This window comes from Sander lucioperca, chromosome 21 (assembly GCF_008315115.2).
Source record: "Sander lucioperca isolate FBNREF2018 chromosome 21, SLUC_FBN_1.2, whole genome shotgun sequence".
In the NCBI taxonomy this organism is placed as follows: domain Eukaryota; kingdom Metazoa; phylum Chordata; class Actinopteri; order Perciformes; family Percidae; genus Sander; species Sander lucioperca.
This window is the reverse complement of record NC_050193.1, coordinates 3,951,814-3,973,265: the sequence shown is the minus strand read 5'-3', so window position 1 is coordinate 3,973,265 and position 21,452 is coordinate 3,951,814. Positions and strand designations below refer to the sequence as shown.

General features: G+C 40.2%; 1 protein-coding gene across 1 annotated transcript; it reads left to right on the top strand.

Moving 5' to 3' along the window:
• kcnh4a (potassium voltage-gated channel, subfamily H (eag-related), member 4a) lies at window positions 1–20,123 on the top strand. Its single transcript, XM_031312987.2, has 16 exons — window positions 1–600; window positions 7,718–7,951; window positions 8,259–8,390; window positions 8,550–8,683; window positions 9,233–9,479; window positions 11,051–11,208; window positions 12,044–12,251; window positions 12,580–12,774; window positions 12,862–13,061; window positions 14,639–14,888; window positions 14,996–15,210; window positions 15,369–15,407; window positions 16,125–16,492; window positions 16,586–16,656; window positions 16,913–16,989; window positions 19,014–20,123. Exons 1-16 carry the CDS (start codon window positions 525–527, stop codon window positions 19,989–19,991), a joined length of 3,582 nt encoding a protein of 1,193 aa, XP_031168847.1. The 5' UTR covers window positions 1–524; the 3' UTR covers window positions 19,992–20,123.
• The last annotated feature ends 1,329 nt before the right edge of the window (window positions 20,124–21,452 follow it).

The window sequence follows — 21,452 nt, the reverse complement described above, 5'->3', positions numbered from 1 at the left end:
TGTAGGAGGTTTTGTAAGAGAAAGAGAGAGAAGGCGAGAGAGACAACTAATAAATTCACTGTGTGTTGAAAGGGGATGGTTCAGGCTTTTGTATGAGAGACAGAGGGAGGGAGAGAGAGAGAGAGAGAGAGAGAGAGGCAGGGGACTCGGAAATGGCAGAAACCATGGTGAGTGGAGTTAGACTACCAAAAGAGAAGCTGAGGCTTCGCTGTGATGCTGGAGCAGTGTTGAGAGCAGAGGGATGCGCAACTGAACCCTGAAAGCTCCTGACTCAATACTGAGAGAGAAGCTTTAGAAAACACCTCCGAGGTCTCTTCAGAAGAAGAAATAATGCATGTCAGTGGTTTCCGCTCAACAACATAGAAAAGGAGCAACTTGCACTCCATCAGAGCATTGTGGAAAAGTTAGAAGTGAACCCAGGGAGAGGCACTGTGTTTTTCTTTTATGTCCTCTTTGGGGAATGGTGAGGAACTACTGGAAACTTCTGTCTGAGAGTCTGCAACCTTCTCCTGATCTAGTACAAGATGCCTGTGATGAAGGGCCTCCTTGCTCCACAAAACACCTTCTTGGACACCATTGCAACCCACTTTGATGGCACTCGTAAGTATATTTTATAGAAGAGATTTCCCTGATACTCTACAGTTGTCTTTGAATATTTATGCCTTTATGACTTTACCTTTATGACTTGTCGAGGTAAATAATTACTACATTGCAGTTTAAATGTAATTTGTGGGACAAACAAGACATTCAGTACATCCCTTTTTTGGTTGTGTACATCTGATGACTAGTTGTGCTGATTCTCTGGGCATTCAGTATCATTACAATACTGCAGTCCATGTGTTTCAAACTTTTTCTCTAGAGACACACGCTATTAAATTAAAATTGTGACGTCTGCAAATAGATTCCTCTCAGTTTTGAGGTTGCCACTCTACCAGTTAAGCTTTTAGGAGTTTAGCCTTTGGCATTTTTGTAACCTAGTTTAGGATTGTGATTGACACTGAAAAACACTGCTGTCGACAAAAGTATCCAACGGTGGTGAGATCCAATTATAAGACTGCAAGTTGTGACAGTAAACCAGAACTAGAAATGGAGATGGTCAGTGCAGTCTAGGATGATGTATTGGAACTGAAAAGCCACTTGTTGCTTATTAAGATATTTCACTGTTGAAATTCATGCATTTTTCAGTCAAGGTCTTTCTTTAAAACAACAACAAATTGTTAAATGAATCCTTTAACAGCGTAGCTCTCTTCACGACAACACAGACACAGGTTGGTTCTCTGAAACGGGCGTGTATTGCTTTGCTCTTCTGTCCTTAATGCATCCATGTCACGCCGCGAGAACTATATGTGAATGAACACAGTAAGCATGTCAAATTTATTATTTGTTACCGAAGAAAATAAAAATACAAATTGCTCTTAGCACGAATATAAATAAAGCTTCACACGTAAGATAAAATACCTCATTGGCTGCTTGTCCTGAAATGAGGTTCTTAAATCCTTTGAAAATCCTTTACTGTTCGCCTTGGCCTTCTACAACAGTGTAACTCCAACTTAATTAGCAGAGTGCCGTAACATGTGCTAACGTTAGATTTCCCTTGGTCCATTAACAAATTCCGCAACAGTGGAAACCACAACAGAGAACTTTAGTTCCGAGAGGAACAAAAAACACAATGGACTAAAATCTTTAACTATTACATCACATTCATTTTAACTTTTACATTAAACACATTTCCTATTTATTTACTGTATGAGAGATTTAACAACACTTACAACGGCAATATTAAAGACTTATGTTTGTCATCTTCAATTTGAATCTACCAAATAAATAATTGTCTATAGGAATGTCTGCATGTTTTCAGCAAGTCACATGTTTCTCACCTGTTCTTCTGCAACATTAAACCTTAAAACACTTAGGTTCTATGTTTGTGGCAGGGCAGACTATTGCAAGATATGTTGGTATTTTCTTGATCTTGTTTATTGTTTTTCCATATCCTTTTGGTGTTTTTGTGCCATACATAGGGCACATGGTGTAATGGTAGCAGGAGAGTCGCAACAAAATGGAAGCTCCACGTAAATGAGGCAACAGAAGTGTTTAGTGAAAATTGGCTTTTTGACACTGCTGAAAATAGATGTCTCAATCAGGAACAGATGTGTTTCAGCACAGTGTCACTCATTTAATAACTAATGTGATTCTGCCAGCAAGCACATTAAAGAATACTTAAAGGAAATTAACAACAATTACAGAATTATACTGCTATAAATTGCAATTTGTAAATAAACATTACTGTTCCTGAAGAAACAATGCTTTACTTATTTCTCAAATGTAAATTCAACCTTAAAAAAACATCTGCAATTTTGTTCTGCTCTTGTGTTGCCACTCTGAACCTCCCAGATAGCAATAGTATTTTCCTATTTGAAGCTCCTTGTTTTGTACAGTGTTTTACACACAACCTTTTTGTCCAGAGCATGCTGCATTTCAATATATATACTATACCTACACCCCCACAAACTGTGCACATGTCTGTGCTATTGCATAATGAAAATAGAGTCCAACAATTAGACATTAGTTGTTTATTTTCATGCTTCGAAGGTAATGATGTTCACCCACCGTCCATTAACGTTGACCCTGGTTGTTTTATGTTTGTTCCTGTCCTCCCAGTCCAACTCTGTTAGTGTGCACCATGCCTCAGAATAAACAGAGCAGAAAGTCAGCTCTCTTCAGAACACGATGTAAGGTGTGACAGAGTGTGTATGGGTCAGACTGTCCATGTCCTTTACAACTTGACAAATTCACAAATTCAGTGTGATTACACTATCTCTGTCTGTATCTCCCTATCTCACACACACACACACACACACACACGCACACACACTCACTCACACACACACACACACACACACACACACACACACACACACACACACACACACAGCAGACATTTTCTCAATCTTAGCTGCCACAATACCTCTGTATCAGATGTGCAAGTGGGCGGACTGACCAAGTAAATGAGTGGGAGGTACAGTAAACGGGCCAACTGACAAGAGATGATCAGAGCCCGATTCAATCTGAAAAATTGCCTTGAATCCGTCTCGTTGTAATGGAAAGCTTTTTTGTGTGATGATGACATCTCTTTGAAGACAAGGCGGGGGAACTTATTTCAACTCATATCTATATGCAGAACAAATACTACCACTATCCACAGTGGGAATGTCAATTGAGAATGGTCTCAGGGGAATTGAGGTGGTATTCACATGGCCCTGATATTTGCAGGGAAATGAGTTACAGTAAAATGAACAGTGCAGAGGCCAAGAGCCAATTAAATATCACCGGTCTTGCTCAGCCAAAAAAAAAATACTCCCTCATTTAATCAATCGCTACCTCCAAATATAAGTAATTAATGTCAGCTAAATACATCATTGAATTGATGGTTTAGAGTAACATTTATGATATCATGTAATATATGTATGTACATATATAATTAAAATATAATATTTTTACTTTGTGGACTGCAGGGTCAAGAGAGGATCATAGATCTGGATTTTATAATTGTTTCAGTGATATAGTAGTACTGTACCAGCCATAGAACTGGACTGTAGCTTTTTTTTTTATCCCTTCTTGTCCACAGTCTCTTCTCTTAATTGCATGGGTAGGTGTTGAAATGACATGTTTCTCCTCCTCACAAGTGCCATAATGGATAATTAAGGAAAACACAATGACTCTTAACGATATGAGTCATTGTGTTTGAGAGACTGTAATTTAACTTAAAAAAGCAAATGTTGTTGGTGAATGCCAAGTAGAGTTGTTGATATAGCAATGAATAGAAATTTGATTAAATGATTCACAACATGCACTGATTGTCTATCTAAGCTTTGATATTAACATTTATTGACAAGAAATTACTGTAAGTTTCATATCTAAACAATTATTTGGCCAGTCGGGCATTGATTGAGCCATACTATTCTCTTGAGTAATATGAAGCCATAGAAACAGGCTGAGGAGAGGGAAGACATAGAGGAAAGTGGAAGAGTTTGATTTTAGAGACAGGATCTGACAACTGGCAGTAAGGGATGTAACCAAGATATACCTTTGCTCGTGAAGATTACAGTCAAGACTGATTTGCATCAATATTGATAAAATTGATGAGTTTAAGTGATCACGTGATTTAAGAATATCTGATCAAGGGGTTGAGGGCTTCAGTTTTAGAGTAATTTTAGTAAATCCTCACTCATTCATAAGCACTTCAGCAATTAGAGTTAATTTAATCCGTTACATGTGTTAAGTATGAATCAGAACAAGGCCAATATTGCAGATTCTTTTTGGGTTCATCTGTGTTTCATGGGGCACAGTGTCTTGGTAACCCTGTAGATGCAAATTGCAGCATTGGCATATGTTTCATTTTTTCAACACAAATTGCCATGGCAACAAGAGCGCGCACAGATCTTAATTTAGTTTCATGCGAGATAAACTGCACACTTATCAGGTAGAGAATATCCACACATTACTAATTACATGTCTTTTCCTCTTTGGAACAAACACTTGTTAACACCCCCTCCATGCTGCCTGCTCGCTAATTATTTTCTGGTTTAAAAATAATAGAAACTAGATCAGGTGAATCTACAGCAGCTGCATGTGATATTATCAGTCAGTGTTTACTTTCCTAGCTGTAGGGAGATAACAAAGCATCTTTCTTGTTAAAACTGGCTGCAGTACAGGTGTTCAGTGTTGTCTTTGCAGCTCATCATTATAGTGTTTTGCTGTTGAACATGTTGAAATTGAATCTGCTTGCATTCAGAGAGAACTGAACAAATAATGAAAGAAGACACCATTAAGTGGACTGGGTTCATCTGTCTAAATATTGAAGGGATATTTAGGGTTATGTGGAGATGAGTGAAAGCAGACATGCATTAGTCAGTAAATCATAGTGATATTTTGCTTTAATTTCTCTTAAACCCTGGAGTGCATAGCCCCATATTTAAAACATTCTGCAGCTTATAAAGAATGTATTAAATCAGGCCAGCGTCTTTATTTCCAAGCTATACGGTTTTTTTAAGCACATGGTAGCTTGTCATGAGGTAAATTGCTCACACAACATACATATGGTGTCATGCTTGACCTTGTGATTTCTAGGTAAATTCTTTCTATTCACATAGCAGTCTGTCACAGCCCTTCTAATAAATGAATCTGAAGAAACTCTTTGATATGTAACTATTATGTGTTTTATTACAAAAGAGACATAAAACAGCTTGCCGATTAAATTCAGTTGTCTAGTTGCAGTTTTATTATCTACACTTCCTGCCCTAAGATTACTCTTCAATGTTCCAGCAGTTAGCAACTATATTTTTTTAAACAATGCTTTCATTTTCAAGTATCTGTCTGAATTGACAAAGCTGGACATCTCCATAATTATTCCACAGACATGAAAGCATATTTTAAACAGAGAAGTATTCTCTCTCTTGCCTTATGTGAGCATGTGTTATGTAATAATTGAATATTGAAATCTGAGTTAGAAGGAGAAATACGGGTCTATGTAGTTTTTTTATATTGCCAGAATAAGGAATCAATCTTTGGAGTAAAAACAGCTTTTTAAATCAACCAAATACAAAGAAATGTCATCTTAGCAGCAACAAGCATTATAACTTAAAATAATTCCCAAGTACTGTTAAAGACATAGTATTTCAAAATAAGAGTGTCACAAAAAAATATAGGCCTACTTGCAAATGTGTGTAGAACATCTTAAAGGGAATTGTTTTTCAGACATTCACATTTTTGCTATTGTGCTACGACTTGAGAAAATATAACTGTAAGGGTGTAAGATTGAAACTGGGAATAAACAGCAAAACTGTTTCTGTCTAAAGGTATCAAAATCTGCCTATCAACACTTCATTAAAGTGTTACTCATTGATACGTTGTAGGCCTATATTGTTTGTTAAATCTGTACAAAAGTACAGGGAGTTATGTGCTATTTCTGGGTCAGGAGGACCAGTCACTTCTTGGAGTCTCAGGTTTATGAGGTGCATGCATATGCATATGGATAAAACTAATGTCTTATACAAAAGTTCTGCAATCATACCCGAAGGTTCTAATGTTCAGTTTTTGTTTAAATTGTTTTAGATAGGTGTTGCTTTAACTTTATGGTAATTTTAGAAGATAGTTAGTGGTGATGTTGGACTGTATACAGGGCTTTAAATTAACACCCGCCAATCCGCCAAATGTGGGTAAAAATTAACTTTGGCTAGTAACATTGTAAAGTTACTAGCAAATTTGGCCGGTGATGAATGTGAATCACTGCGTCTGTTTGAATCTGCAGTTTAACTCATTGTTGCCAGATTGGTCTGTTTTCCGGCAAGAAATTTGGGTAGTTTTGTCTGTGTTTGGCTTGGAAACGTAATCTTTATCTGGCAACACTGCTTGTAGTATTAATCCTACATTTCCCATGAACACCATGTCCTGACGTGTTGTACAACCCTTGGCTACGTGCCTAGCCTGTGTGGCATCGATGGCGAGCTACGCTGAAATGGAGAAGACGAACGCAACGGCGAGAAACAAACCAGAGGAGCTAAAGTTAAAGTAAAGTTAGTTAGGAAAAAACAAAACAAATGTGTGGCTAGTGGAGAATCTGATTGGCTGGTACCTTTAAAAATCTACTAGCCATGTTGGCTGGTGATCACAAAAACTTAATTTAAAGTCCTGACCAGTAGTGATGGTCAAATGAAGCTTCGCGAACCACTGTCTTTATTTTCTGAGCTCACTAGATGGCGCTCTCTGTTCAAAGAAAAAGGTTAAAGGATTGGCAACTCAGTGTGTTTTCAACCCTTTGTTGAACAGAGAGCCCCATCTAGTGAGCTCAGAAAATAAAGAAAGTGGTTCGCGAAGCTTCATTTGACCATCACTACTGACCAGTCCTGACTGTGTTCCTGTTATTTAGCCTAAACTCATTGACATAAATGGACAAAATTATTAAAACACCTGTGGGTATAACGCAATACAATTCAACAGCACCACAAACTGCATCCCCAAAAATCATCATTACGTTAAATCAACTCTCTAAAGCGGTTTGGGAGTGATTTGCAGGGTTCTGTTAATTTGTTCTTGTGTCGAAAGGAGCCAGGTGAGGTGTTCCTGGCATCTGATCAGGATGCCCCTCTGGGCGCCTTCCTTTGGAGGTTTCTGGAGCACGTCCAACTGGTAGAAGACCTCGGGGTAGACCTTGCTTATTAGCCAGCTGCCACCGCGATAAGGCCCCAGATAAGCAACAGAAAATGGATGGATCTTTTAAAATATACGTGTGTAAAATCCGAAAGGCAGGATGAAAACATGCTCCACCTGCTAATTAAGGGTCAAAGCCTTATAGAGGCACTAGTCCCCCATGGAGCCAGCTGGAGCCTTGCATATATCCTTAGACTTCATACACACCAGCTTACTTCAAAGCACTCTCTGATACACTAGACTATTAAAGGGCTCTGAGCTGAAGGCAGACAGAATGACTCAGTTGTTTTTCTGTTGGTGCAACAACAAACAAATCAAATCTGGAGTGAAGTATGTATAGGAAGAGGGGAACGAGGACACAACCTGGTCGCCATCTCTGAATGTCTCGTTTCTTTCAGAGCTACAGCTGTGCAGTAAGAAAAGCGCAAAATATTGCCTGTTCAATCAGTCTTTTCTATTCCTCAGGGTCACACAGTAGCTTTATCTTCAACCTTTATTTCTTCCCTTGCAGACAGTAACTTCCTACTGGGAAATGCTCAGGGTCGTCATGGCTACCCAATTGTGTACTGCTCTGATGGGTTTTGTGAGCTGACCGGCTTTGTTCGGACTGAGGTGATGCAGAAAACATGTACCTGCAGCTTCCTGCATGGAGCCGAGACCTATGAAAGTGTAATCCAACAGGTAGTCAAAGCTCTGGAGTGCCAGCAGGCGTACCAGGGAGAAGTCTGCTTCTATAGGAAAAATGGTGAGGATCATATGCCCATTATCACCCAGATGTTGAGTTGGCCATGCACTCTGAAACACACATTTTAATGTTGTATTTAAACCTAACCTAAAATTATTAGAGAACTGGTGATTTTCTTTCTTTCACTGTGACAACAGTTTTTTAAAGAAAGCACAGAGAAGGGAGTAAGGAGAGGTTAGCTACAAGAATGAAAGAAAATTGTTATTCCAGTGTTAATAGAAATCCAATCATCATTTTAGGGGGAAGAACTGTCTAGCTGTATTGTTGTTGGGTAATTTCAGTGTAATAACTTGTTTAATATCCACAGGAAATCCATTTTCGTGCCTCCTGGATATTGTGCCAATCAAAAATGAGAAAGGTGAGGTGGTGCTGTTCCTCTTGTCCTTTAAAGACATCAGTGAATCATATGGGAAAAGCCATCACTGCAGCCAAGGAGACGGTGAGGCCTGGCTACATGCATTTCCTAGCTTTAAAATGTCCCATTTTAATTTCATCTTCAAAAGTCATGCTGTTACATTAATTTATAAAATTCAAAGCTAAATTGAATACGGCATTTACAGTGTTACAGTTACAGTGACTATTGTGGTTTTGCTCACAGCTGTGTCAGAGGCTGCTCACCAGAGCAGGAAAAGCAATCGATCGCACTTTTCTCAAGCTCAAGAAGGGGGGCAGACTATTCTGCACAACCTTACCAACCTGTTCACCAAGAGGGGCAAGAAGAATCTGACCAATGTGAGTGCAAAGCCCTGGATCATAAGATCATTAAACCCACACTATAAAAACAGTTTGAGTCTCAATATTTAAAAAATTCCTTTCCTCAGAATAAACGCATCTGCTCTCTTCAAACCCCTGCTGTCCAATCAGCAAGCCTATTGTTAATTAAATCCTATTCAACATGTATTTAAAAATGTTGAAAAAAATGATGAATGATGACAGGCAGGTGTACTGGATACCCTCAGTGTTTTTTTGCTGAGCTCAGTAATGCTAGCACTACCTCAGTTGACGCTGAAGAAAATGCACATTATTTGTAATTTTTAAATTTTTTACATTTTGGTTTCATTTATCCAAAGAACTCATTATACATCAGGGTTCAAGGTGGCCGTGGCATATAATCCAAGCACTTTTGTTAAGTAAGTTCTCTCCAACTGTTGATTCAGAACTACGGCGCTGGGATGTAAACGAGAGCAGTGCAGATTCAAATCTCATACCTTCCATTTTTCACAGAGTACAATTTCATGATGCTTTCAGGATTTTTATGTTTATGTTTATTTTGTCTTTCAGAGTGTATTTCAGAAACCGTCTCTACCTGAGTACAAGGTGGCAGCTGTTAAGAAGTCACGTTTCATCCTGCTACACTACAGCATCTCCAAGGCCTTGTGGGACTGGCTAATTCTACTGGCGACCTTCTACGTTGCTGTCGCTGTGCCTTATGACATCTGCTTTGTCAGTCATGATGAGGCCAGCGACTATCACTCACTTGTCAGCCGCAGCACCAGTGACATAGCAGTGGAGATGCTCTTCATACTTGGTATGATGTATTTGATTAAAACATTTCCGTTATCATTGTATGCTTGCAGTCACGTCTTTCTCCAGATAGTAGGCAATTGTATTCAAACATCTTTATGTAACATAATTGGTAGCTTGTACCACTATTATTTTAAAGTAACATCTTCACTGACTGCATGCTGCACAGCCAACCTTTTAAAGCAAAGCAGTGTTATGAAGAGAGACAACAATGTTCAGTTTAAAGTAAGAACAACCATATTTCCTGGTGCAGTTGCAGTAGTTTCCCTGGCAATGGTTAACCCCCGACTACCCCCCCCCCCCCCCCTTCCTTTCCTCGCCCACTCAGGGTGTCTCTGTTGCCCCAGGTTACGAATCATAATAAGATTTCTCTCACTTCGTCCCACTTTTCCTTTCAAATTAAATGTGAAAGAACATCTGTCATGAGGCTCTCTGACTCCCTCTTTCTCAACAAGTTTGTCTGGGGAAACATTTTGCTCACCTGGAGTCACATGCTGTTCTTTTCTTTTTGTAAAAATAAACCATTTACAGTGGAGAACTGCTACAAATGCTTGTCCCTGAACCAGCTTCATTTAAATTCATGAACACTATCTAACCAATCTCATTGCAATAAACGAAAGAAGAACTTGTCTTTTGAGTGTATCAAGTGAAACCGTAATATACTTTGATGTATTGCAATACTTTGGTCATATGTTTGCTAGGAAATACTGCTAATGTCCATTTTAGCCTGCAATTAAATGTGTTTTTTAATCATCAATGTAGAGCTTTTTTTTCAAATGAATAATTACTTTCAAATAATTAACAACTGGCACAACATATGTACTGCAATATTAAAAATGACATCATCTCACCTCTTGCAGCAATTTTTTTTAATGTTTTGTAATGTTTGCATCTGTAATAGTTACTGCTACGGCTGCACAATTAATTGCAATTTTATCGAAATCGCAATATGGACTAGTGCAATATCCAAATCGCAGGGGGGCGCAATATTTGTTAAAGGCAAAATATGTGTCAAACCATTCTGAATGAAGTATTGTGGTGCTGCAGAGACGTCCCAGCCTACAAATTGTATCCTACAGACTAAAGAAAACAAATCATTGTTTGGTACAGATCCTCACAAAATTTTACACTATAATCATTTTAATTTTTAATGTTAATATTTATTAAGTAAAATGAGAATAATTATACAAAAATGAGCATTCCCTCCAATATCAACAATCACATCGCAATCGCAATATCAGTCAAAATAATCGCAATGAGATATTTTCCTCATATCGTGCGGCTCTAGTTACTGCAGCTATTATTTTAAGATTAGCTAATAGGCGTATTGCAATCTAATCACTTACACTTTGGTCTTTTCCCTAGTAAGCTACAAATGAATAACCAGTTTTATAATTGTGAAGTATTTATTATTAATTAATTTACTTGAATTAGTTTTGTATGTACCTGAGCTATAGTCTGAATAAAATACCAATCTGCCCAGCTTAGACCTAATCTATAATGCAATTATAAAAAAACATTTCTTTTCTTTTTTTCTGTTATGTGATACCTTTCCTGTGCTTCTCATCTTTTCAGATATTATTCTGAATTTCCGTACAACCTATGTGAGTCAGTCAGGTCAGGTAGTGTACGACGCCCGCTCCATTTACCTCCATTACTGCACCACTTGGTTCTTTGTGGATCTGATCGCAGCATTGCCCTTTGACCTTCTCTATGCTTTCAACATCACAGTGGTAAGATTATCGTTTTACATTTCTCGAAGTACAGTGTGGCCCCAGGTTTTATACTTTCCTGTCTATGTCCACTTACACTAACTTAGACAGACCACTAAGTTCTAGTAGTGTTGTTCCCCTAGAACATTGGACTAGAGATGATTATCCCTCTTCAACCACTTCACTGAGCATTCTCATTTGTCTGCTCGCTTCAGTTTATTCTGAAACACTAGTATTTCTCAAAGATAAGTTTTACTTTGGTGCAGACCTCTCACAAAGACATCTCTTTATCAGGGCTTAAAACCTTTATGTTTGCCATTGAACTGCGCTAATTAAAGTATTTATTCTGTTCTATGTATTCATATCTTGCACTGGACTGTAATTTTTATTCTACTGTTTGTCTTATTGTGTTTTAGTTAATTTTGATCTTCTATTTTATTTAGTTTGACTCTCCTTAAAATTCTGTTTATGTGTTGTTTCATGTTGTCCTTGTGTTTCTTTTATATCTTTTCTTAATACCTTTCTGTCTTATGTAAATGTATTATACAAATAAACTTGCCATGACCTCTAACTACTCTAAGTCTTGGTTTTGTTGAAATTGACTCTGGATAACAACTTTCCTGCTAATAGCAACATTTTCAGAGCATTTCAGAGCAAGCGCTTCACAATAGAGCCTATTAAAATACTCTAAATGAAGAAGAAAAAAGAGGATGGGTCACAGGTTATAACAACAAATCTATCTAACTGAACACGTGTGGGTTAAAACTGCATGTGTAGAAATAGTTTTAAAGAAGTGATACAACTTCCAACTTGTATGTATGTTCTGCTCTTTCTCTCTCTGTCTCTACTCGCCTAGACCTCGCTGGTGCACTTGTTGAAGACGCTTCGTCTGCTGCGTCTGCTGCGCCTGTTACAGAAACTGGATCGCTACTCCCAGTACAGCGCTGTGGTCCTGACCCTGCTCATGTCTGTGTTTGCTCTGCTGGCTCACTGGATGGCTTGTGTCTGGTATGTCATCGGACGCAAGGAGATAGAAAGCAGTGACCCCATTACCTGGGACATAGGTGAGCACATTGTGAGTGTTTGACAGCTCCAACACCACTAAATCAAGAGTATAATGTTCTCATTAAGCTTTGCTGAGACATTTTAGTGTCTCTCTTGGCAACCCCAAAGGGCCAGTACTGCACATCTCTAGTCATGCTTGTCTCCTCTCAGCCTGGAGGAAGTTCAGGTCACAGACTAAATCCATTATATCACCAGTCATGCATTATATCATTCTACATTATATCACCTACCAAAGGAGAAAGGGTCATCTATTAAAGCAGACTTGTTAGTTTAGTCACCTAAGGCCCTTACAGTCTTATACAACCTTCTTCTGACCTTGTCCACCAGGCTGGCTTCAGGAGTTGGGAAAGCGTCTGGACACACCATACATCAATCGCACCATGGGTGGTCCCTCCATCACTAGCGCCTACATCGCCTCTCTCTACTTCACCCTCAGTAGCCTCACCAGTGTCGGTTTTGGCAACGTGTGTGCCAATACGGACGCTGAGAAAATCTTCTCCATCTGCATTATGCTCATGGGTGGTGAGTTTACTGGTGTCACAGAAAATTGCTAGAATTATGAGAAATGCTGTGAGTATATCATCATGTTACTCCCTCTCCCACTTCTAGCCCTGATGCACGCAGTGGTCTTCGGCAACGTGACAGCCATCATCCAGCGCATGTACTCACGGCGCTCTCTCTACCACACCCGAATGAAGGATCTCAAGGACTTCATCCGTGTGCATCGGCTGCCTCAGCTGTTAAAGCAGAGGATGCTGGAGTACTTTCAGTCCACCTGGTCTGTCAACAATGGCATCAATGCCAATGAGGTGGGTAAGGAATCAAGAATTAGCAACCACTTGCCTGTGATTGAACATTTTAGCCCTAATAAGAAGTGTTTTTCTGCTTGTCTATTTTCATAAGGAAGTGTACAATATGTGAACTTTTGAATGTGTGGGCTGCAAATGTCTTTTTCGTGAAGAAAAAATACATTTTGGTGTGGGTGCTAGAGTCTACATTCAGAAATGTCACCCTTAAAATGTGGGTCACCTCAAATTCTCTGGTGTCTTATTCCATTTCCTTATGTAGACGGCACTTTGTTGCAAATAGAACGTCAGTAACAAATGCCAGAACCAATCTAGGAGAGGTTTCCTATAATTACTTAAGAGTATGAGTTGAAATAGAAAGAATACTTATTAACACCCTCACTGCCACCATCTGTGGATAATTAATTCACTGTTGAAGGTAACAGACTGCCACTGATTTTGAGAACATGCTGGCTTTAACACCTTGTGTCTGTTTTTACTGAGCAGCTTGGTAGGTCATGTGAGTGCATAAACCTTTAAAACAACAATCTGTGCCTTTTTTTCTAATTCCGAGGAGAAGTCTATGAGTATTTCAACGTAGAGCCCGCTTTGGAGCTACATCATGTGATTTTTTTAGGAGAGAGAGACTCCTAAATAGAGCAACGTGAGTATAGTTTTGTTTCCAGGGACCTGGTGTAGTCACATGCCTTTGGCGGTAGCTCTGGTTTGGACCCTCCCGCCTCTTGACTAGAATATCTGGGTCTTTAGCTTGCTAGATGCAAAGAGCAACCTCAGCTGGCTACGAGATTTAATCATACAGTTGATGTGTGGACTGAACAACTAAAACTATGAGCTGAAAGTGGCTAAACTCTGCATAAAGCTGCAGAGTTGGTTGCTCATTCCTGCACCTTGTCTACAACCGATGTCTTCCAGTCATGTTTTCAGTTGTCCGTCACATACGTTTGACAGAACAGATGCACTTCAACTTTAACTAATGCAGCTGTCAGCTGTCTACATCTTGAAGCATCTAGTTAGGCTTCAACTGTATTTTCTTCGAATTTAAACAGGTAACCACGGGTGTATTGGCTATAAAGCCAAAACACTTCTGACAGCACTTGAACAGATCCAGTGTGATACTGACAGTTAGCCCCATCTACTACTGTTGTCCTGCTGACGTGTTGCTTTCGCTATGCGGCCAGTGTAGACAAGACGTTAGCGTTTTTGATTCAACTAGTGACACTGCTACATTTCATGGAGTATTTTTGATTTAGTGTTAAAATAAAGGCATTCCCTAATGGAGCTTAGAAATAAATACATAGCCTAACAGTGTTTAAAAACACAACCAAATAAAGTAATTTTTCGAAATATACCGTATGCAGCCTGTTGCGCTTTTGAAGTAATGCTTTTCATCTTTTTCATGGAAGTTTGTGTGTTATAGTTTTGTGTAAAAGTATTTAGTCAGTTGGTAGTGTAGGGAAGCACATCAATATAGAGAAAGAGATACTTAGATCACTTAGAGATGTGGGGCTATTTTGTATGTCCTGAAGCACTGTAGCAGATCCGTGGTGATTGAAGACTTATCTTTTCATGTCCTTTCTTAGCTGCTGCATGACTTCCCAGATGAACTGCGAGCTGACATTGCCATGCACCTGAACAAAGACATCCTGCAGCTGCCTGTATTTGAGCGAGCCAGCAGAGGGTGTCTGCGCTCCCTTTCCCTGCACATCAAGACCTCTTTTTGTGCTCCTGGGGAATATCTTATACGCCATGGAGATGCCCTACAAGCCAACTATTTTGTCTGCTCTGGCTCCCTGGAGGTTCTGAAAGATGGCATGGTGCTTGCCATCCTGGGTCAGTGTGCACCAAGTGTACACCATTTCCTCTCTTATTCATTCTGCACCTTTCTGATGTGTTGCACCTTGTTATAACCCCTCTGTATTAATTGACAATGCCTACAGGCAAGGGTGACCTTATTGGGGCTGATCTCCCGGAACATGACCAGGTGATCAAGACCAATGCAGACGTAAAGGCGCTGACCTACTGTGACTTGCAGTACATCAGTGTTCGGGCTTTGAGGGAGGTCCTTGAGCTGTACCCGGAGTACAGCAGCCGGTTCAGTTCTGACATCCACCACAACCTTACCTACAACTTGAGAGAGGGCAGTGAAGCTGATGTAAGAGATTTGCTATCACATTTAAAGAGGGGGAAACACTGCAGAGACAGACAGAAAATTCTATGTTCAATGTTTATTGTCTCTGCTCATTAATACTTTGCAACCAAATGTAGAATGTGTGTGTAATACCTTGTTAATTTTGACTTCAATACCTCTAGGGAGCAACAAAGCTTCCATGGTCTTCAGGGCTGTCTCAGGTATGTGCACCTCACTAAGGTAATTACTTCAGCCTTCATCTGCTTGAAACATCTGGCAGTCGAGTAGAACACTATGTGTTTACATCTTAAGGCAATAGAGTGCTTTTCTAAAAACGCAGAACTGTTGTGGTTAATGTGGAAAATGGCACATTAACTGCCTGAATTCTCATACATAGCTGATATGAGGATGGATATGATGCTGCTAAGTGGAAGCTTATATGTGGACTACACAGACAAGACCAATTAGGTTCTCAAGAGATTTAACTTTAAGCTAAAAATTAGTGCACAATTTAACAAAAGGAGTCTTCAGTAAGCCTGTATGTCACTGTACAAATCAATAAGACAACACTTTTATAATAAGAGGCAAAGAAGGCTTTGCTACATTCGTTAATTCAGGTTTCTGTGCACACAATATATTATTTGCCCCAAAAGAAACTTAACTTGCTCGCTAGCGTGCATTCTGATGCAATTGGACTATTTTGATTCAGCACTGTCTGTACATGTAAATATGTATTATTTACCATATTTGACACCAGAAATTAAATTGGACAGACAGTATTAATTTCTTACATTAAATGGGATGCGCCACTACGGTATGTTTAATCCCTAATTGTACACTGATATGATGAGTACATCGTCAAAACAAACAAACTCTTGCAGCTTCCATTCATTTTCACAAATCAAAGAAAACTAATTTTACATCCATTGTCTCCTCAGCGTCATGCCTCTATGGGCCATAAACTACCCTATATTGTTGAGGCAGATGATGATGAACGTGGAGCAGACCTGAGACACTCTCAGCAGAGGAGACTGCCTTTGTTACATGGAATAGGCAGCCCAGTTCGTCAGCCCTGCCTCAGCAGCCTGTTAGGAGAGGAGTTCCACCACATCAATGCACTCCACATTGGTCGGTCACCTGTTCAGGACGGTAGAGGCCAGAGTCCCTCTCCTCAGCCAATCGCCAATCAGACGCTCTCTCCTTCTCCTTTGCCCAGTCTTACCAGTGACCCAGGCTTAAACCATCGGCCGGCCAATCTACTCATGCCATCCTTGCCTTGTGTTAGTCCACTGAACCTTAGCCCCAGGTAACCTGTTCATCCTGCTAAACCCCAATAACATTCAGTAATCATTTTTGCATCTATTTAACATTATGTAACACTGATTTGTGTCTCTGCTAGGGTCGTGGATGGAATTGAGGACAATGGTCACGCGTTTCAATTTAATGTAGAGCCGAGCGAGACAAAGACAGGTAAAATCTCTGCAAGCTGCACAATGGATGAAAAATGAACCATATTGGATTAGGACAGCAAAGATCTTGATTGAAAACACTTTTCAGGAAAAAATGCTTAACTCTAAATTATGCATGGTTGAATCAACACAGGAATGCCACTTTGTGACTCATTTTGTTTCTCTATATTCAAGCAGTACCTACTCATTAGATGCCATAGTACATACTGCATGTAGAGGGTTATCTTAGATCAGCTGTATTGTTTTTCCTTTTTCAGACCGGTTCCAAGTGAGTGCTAACCTGCTTCTGGAGACAGAGGAAGTGAGACAGAACATCAGCAAACTGAACAAAGAGGTATGGTCAATATTCAGTCCCTTTCTGACTGGAGGGATTTTTGCAGTTCCTAGAACATAACGTTCCTAGAACCCTTTTTTTCTCGTATTCCGACTGGACTAATTTGGGGATTATTAAGTTCCTCTGACTGCAGTTCCTGTAACTCTTTAAGTAAGTAAGGGCAGGGTCTTTTCCCTTTTCCGCATAGGAACCCCTAGTGACCTAGCAACGTCTGAAACACAAACAGTACATATTCTTCACTGTCTGTTGCAATTTGCCTACGTATGCTAACTCATAAGACAAACATCACGCATTCAACCAGCTAATTAGTTAATAGTTAATAGCCGCTTTCCAACCAAGTAGTTACAGGAACGTAGTTGTAGGAAAAGTCCACTTCAAAACAGATCTACTAACTACTCTCCCCCAAAACCGTTTTTTCCAATTGCATTCGCACTGGCCAAGTGGCCATAGGGACTAGGAGGGGTAAGGGAGTGATGCAAGCATGGAAACGGTCTTTATAGCATTAAAATCAGAAAACAAATACACCAAAAAAAGTATGAACTAAATACTAAATCTAATGTATATAGCATATTTGTCATAATTTAAACAAAGTCTCCCGAAAAGAAACGAGTATCTCTCTCTCCCCCGCCTCTGCCTGCTGCGCTGTGGACGTGTGTGTGTGTGTGTTTGTGTGTGTGTGTGTGTGTGTGTGTGTGTGTGTGTGTGTGTGAAGGCCGGCCAGCAGCAGGACACGCTTGTGGAGTTTATTTCCGAAAAGACAGTTAACCACAGGTTCCCGTTAATCTTATGATGGACATGTGTTGTGATATTTAAACAAACAAACCGTCAACGGGGAAATAAAAGCCTCTTATTTACGAGAGCGGTCTGAGAGACCTCCAGCTTACCTCGGGGTCTCTGAGCATGACTGGCCGAGCGACGAGCTAGCGGCCCGGGGCAAGCGCCTGCTGGCTGTCGCCTCACTTCATGGAGCTTCTCAACTCTGAAAACTTTGAAGCAAATTCTCAATTCGGCATCAATTTTCGCAAGACTGCTGATATTCGAAACCTAAACAGTTCATTTCTCGCCTAAAACGTTGTCAGAAGTGAAATTAGTGATGAATAAGATGGCAGAAATTGTTAAAATTGTCCCGTTGTTGGTCTATCTGTACCGGAAACCCGACCCTCGTTGTCCTATAGGTTCATATGCTGTAAAGGGAAAAAGGAAAAGACCCTGCCATGAAATAGGAGCTGGAAGAGTTACAGGAACTGCGGCCAGAGGGACTTAAAAATCCCCAAATTGGTCCAGTCGGAACATGAGAAAACAAGGTTCTAGGAATTTTATGTTCTAGGAACAGCAAAAATCCCTCCGGTCTGAAAGCGGCAAATGCTAGTTAAATTTACCCATTGTTTCGTTTGCCTGTTGCACTCTGCTCTTCTATCTTCTTCCATCATATTAATTAGGATCATATTACGCTGGAGCCTTCGTCTTCTGTGTTTCTCTGTTAAGTACTCCAGCCTAGTCTTTAAATGCCGCCATTTGAACTCCGTTATGAGGATCCCGGCAAGGCACAACAACATTCCTATGGCCTCCTCCATACTGGTTTGTTGTTGTATGTGGCGACGCTATAAAGACCGTTGCCTTGCTTGCGTCATTCCCTTACCCCTCCTACCAGTTCCTATGGCCACTTGGCCAGTGCGAATGCAAATGGCAAAACCGGTTTTGGGGAAGAGTAGTTAGTAGAACTGTTTAGAAGTGGACTGTTCCTATCACTACGTTCCTGTAACTACTTGGTCGGAAAGAAGCTTTAGACCCAACTCAGTTAGATAAAAATGGGAAATATAAATTAGATGGCTATATCAGTGCATTCATTTTTGGGTTACATAATTTGGGTGACAGTGTTAAAGATACTGTAAGAAGTAACTATAGTCCAATTTTAACTGCTTTTATCATTTTCCACCAAGTTGATCACTGCTTTTTGTCATTTAGGAGTTATAATTATTAAAAGGCGGATATTCCCAGGAGCCAACTTTTCTTTTTCTTCTTAGGTGAGCAACTTGAACCAAGAAGTATCCAACCTGGCCAAGGAGCTCCACGACATAATGCATTTCCTGCAGGCTCATGTGGCCATGCTCCGTGCCCTTCCAGACTCCTCATACTCTTGTGGCATACAGATGGTTCCCAGTCCTAGTGTGACCCAGCCCCATGCCCCTTTAAATATTGCCACCGGTCTGCACCCCCATCATGAATCAATTAGCCACCCTACCAGAAATGTTTGGGGCTGCAGTGGCATGCCCTCCCAGGGCAGAAGCCCCACCTTGCTGCACTCTTCAAGCCCTGTGCCATCCTGTTTACACCTGTGCTGCTCTGACAGAGAAGGGGCCACAGCCCATAGGTTACAGAGCCAGTGCCCCTTCCAAGTACCCAGAACAACACCAAACTCTCCCTACATGACCCACCCGCATGCCCGGGGTGGTCCATCCCTCCTGGGCCTCAGTTCTGCCTTCAGTAGCTTCCCAGTGATTTGTCAGGCCCCCCAGGTGTCATACAACACCTCTATTCCCACAATGAGCAACTCTCACCCTCTGTGTTCCCCAGTTAATTCTGGCTACTCCCATCCATCTCTGAGCATTCAAACTAACTCTGATCCCACACATAATCACACCAACTCCCAGACACCCATCCATTCCTCCATCGTATACACAGGCCAGCCGCAGTATCACACTACCTTCAGCTCTCTCACCCCTTCAGCAGTCCATACTTCAACATGCATAGGGCACAACCAGAGCCATCAGTGCTCTATCAACGCCCCCAGGCAAAATGACCCAGTAGGATCCAGCCCTATCCACCTAACACAGGACCTTGCATCTTCTCTTCTGGGTCAGGTAACAGACAGAGACTGTAGAACTTCACTTTATCAAGAGAGGACAGACAGTATTGAATCTCAAGATACGAGCATCAGTACTCCAAATGTAGAAGTTCAACCACCTCTCTTGGATGTGGAGGGAATACAAAGCCCACACTGATGACCCAGGTATTTTGTTGTGTTACTGTAGGATAAAGATTAAGTTTCCACCAATTAAAATGTTCCCTGCCCAAATGCATAAACTACTGCTGAAACCCTACTGCCACAACTGAATAAAACATTTTGTAAATTATTTGTGTATTCATGTTTTGTATATGGTAATGGCAAGACATGCACCACACACTCTCTTTTCAGCATTCAATACAGGGACATCTGGATATTTATAAAAGCAAGTTATCAGGTACACTGAAAAGCATTAGCACAAGGGAGATATGCTGTACATATTTTCACCACTGTCATCAGTGGCTTGAGATGCAAGTTATGAGTCATGGGCATGCAGCGCCACTCAATGGTGACAGGTAGTTACAACTACAAAAGGCTGACATTTTATCACAGCACAGAGGAACAAACCTGAATATGATACTCATCTGATTGTTCACCTTGAAACTGAGAGAAAAAGAAATGAGTAAAATTGTACAGTTGATGGAGAAAATCCCAATACTTTGCATTGCACATTTGCAGTAGAGTGTTATTTTGATTATACGTTTTCTACATTGTTATTTTAGGCCTCATAAAAACATATATGACCACTCACCCTACCAGGGTCCTACTCTGGCCATTGCCACTTTGTGCATTTAGTTATGCACAAAGTGTTTCATGGCCAATGTTTCAAGCCTTGGCCTCATGATTCCTGGGCGAGTGACATTTCTGATACTTCTACATCTTTTTGCCCATGTTAATAATGATTAACAATTTACAAAAACTTTTGGACAAGATAAGAAACTCAATCACACTGAAACCCCTCCCCAGTGTGCCATACACTTATGGTCGATACAAGAGTATCAGGGTGACACACTGCATACAGACCTGCTATACCTAACCCTGTAGCACTTAACATGAAATTCTGACCTGAATGGGCATGTTAGCTATCATTCTGATGTACACAGTAGCATTATAGTGCCATCTGTAAAAACAAACAAGCAAGCAAACAATCAAACAGACAAACAAACAAACAGAAAGGGCCGTTCTGTCAATGTTGATTTATTTGAGGGTCAAAAAAGAATATAGAAGTTTTGTGTTTTTTGGTTGAGTTAAGTATTTTTGTACAAGAAACAAATTATAGCTTTGGAGATCTAAACAGGATTTGAACCTTCCACATCCTCTTCTAATTGCTCTCACACAGCTATTGCATATTAATATCAGGCGAGAACATCCGCTGGATCATAATGTTTATCAGAAACATGATGAATAACATAAAGTTTGACTCTCCTTATTATCACTTTATTATCTGCAGTTAAAATAAAGAGATTAGCTGACTGTGGCTTCTCACAACACTTGGTTTCTGGAAATCATCACCCACCGCTGAATCTGCAAAGTAACCAGTAGCTAATGTTGGCAAATAAATAGCAGGGTAAAAAGTACAATATTTGTCTCCAAAATGTAGTAGTGCAGTACTTGAAAT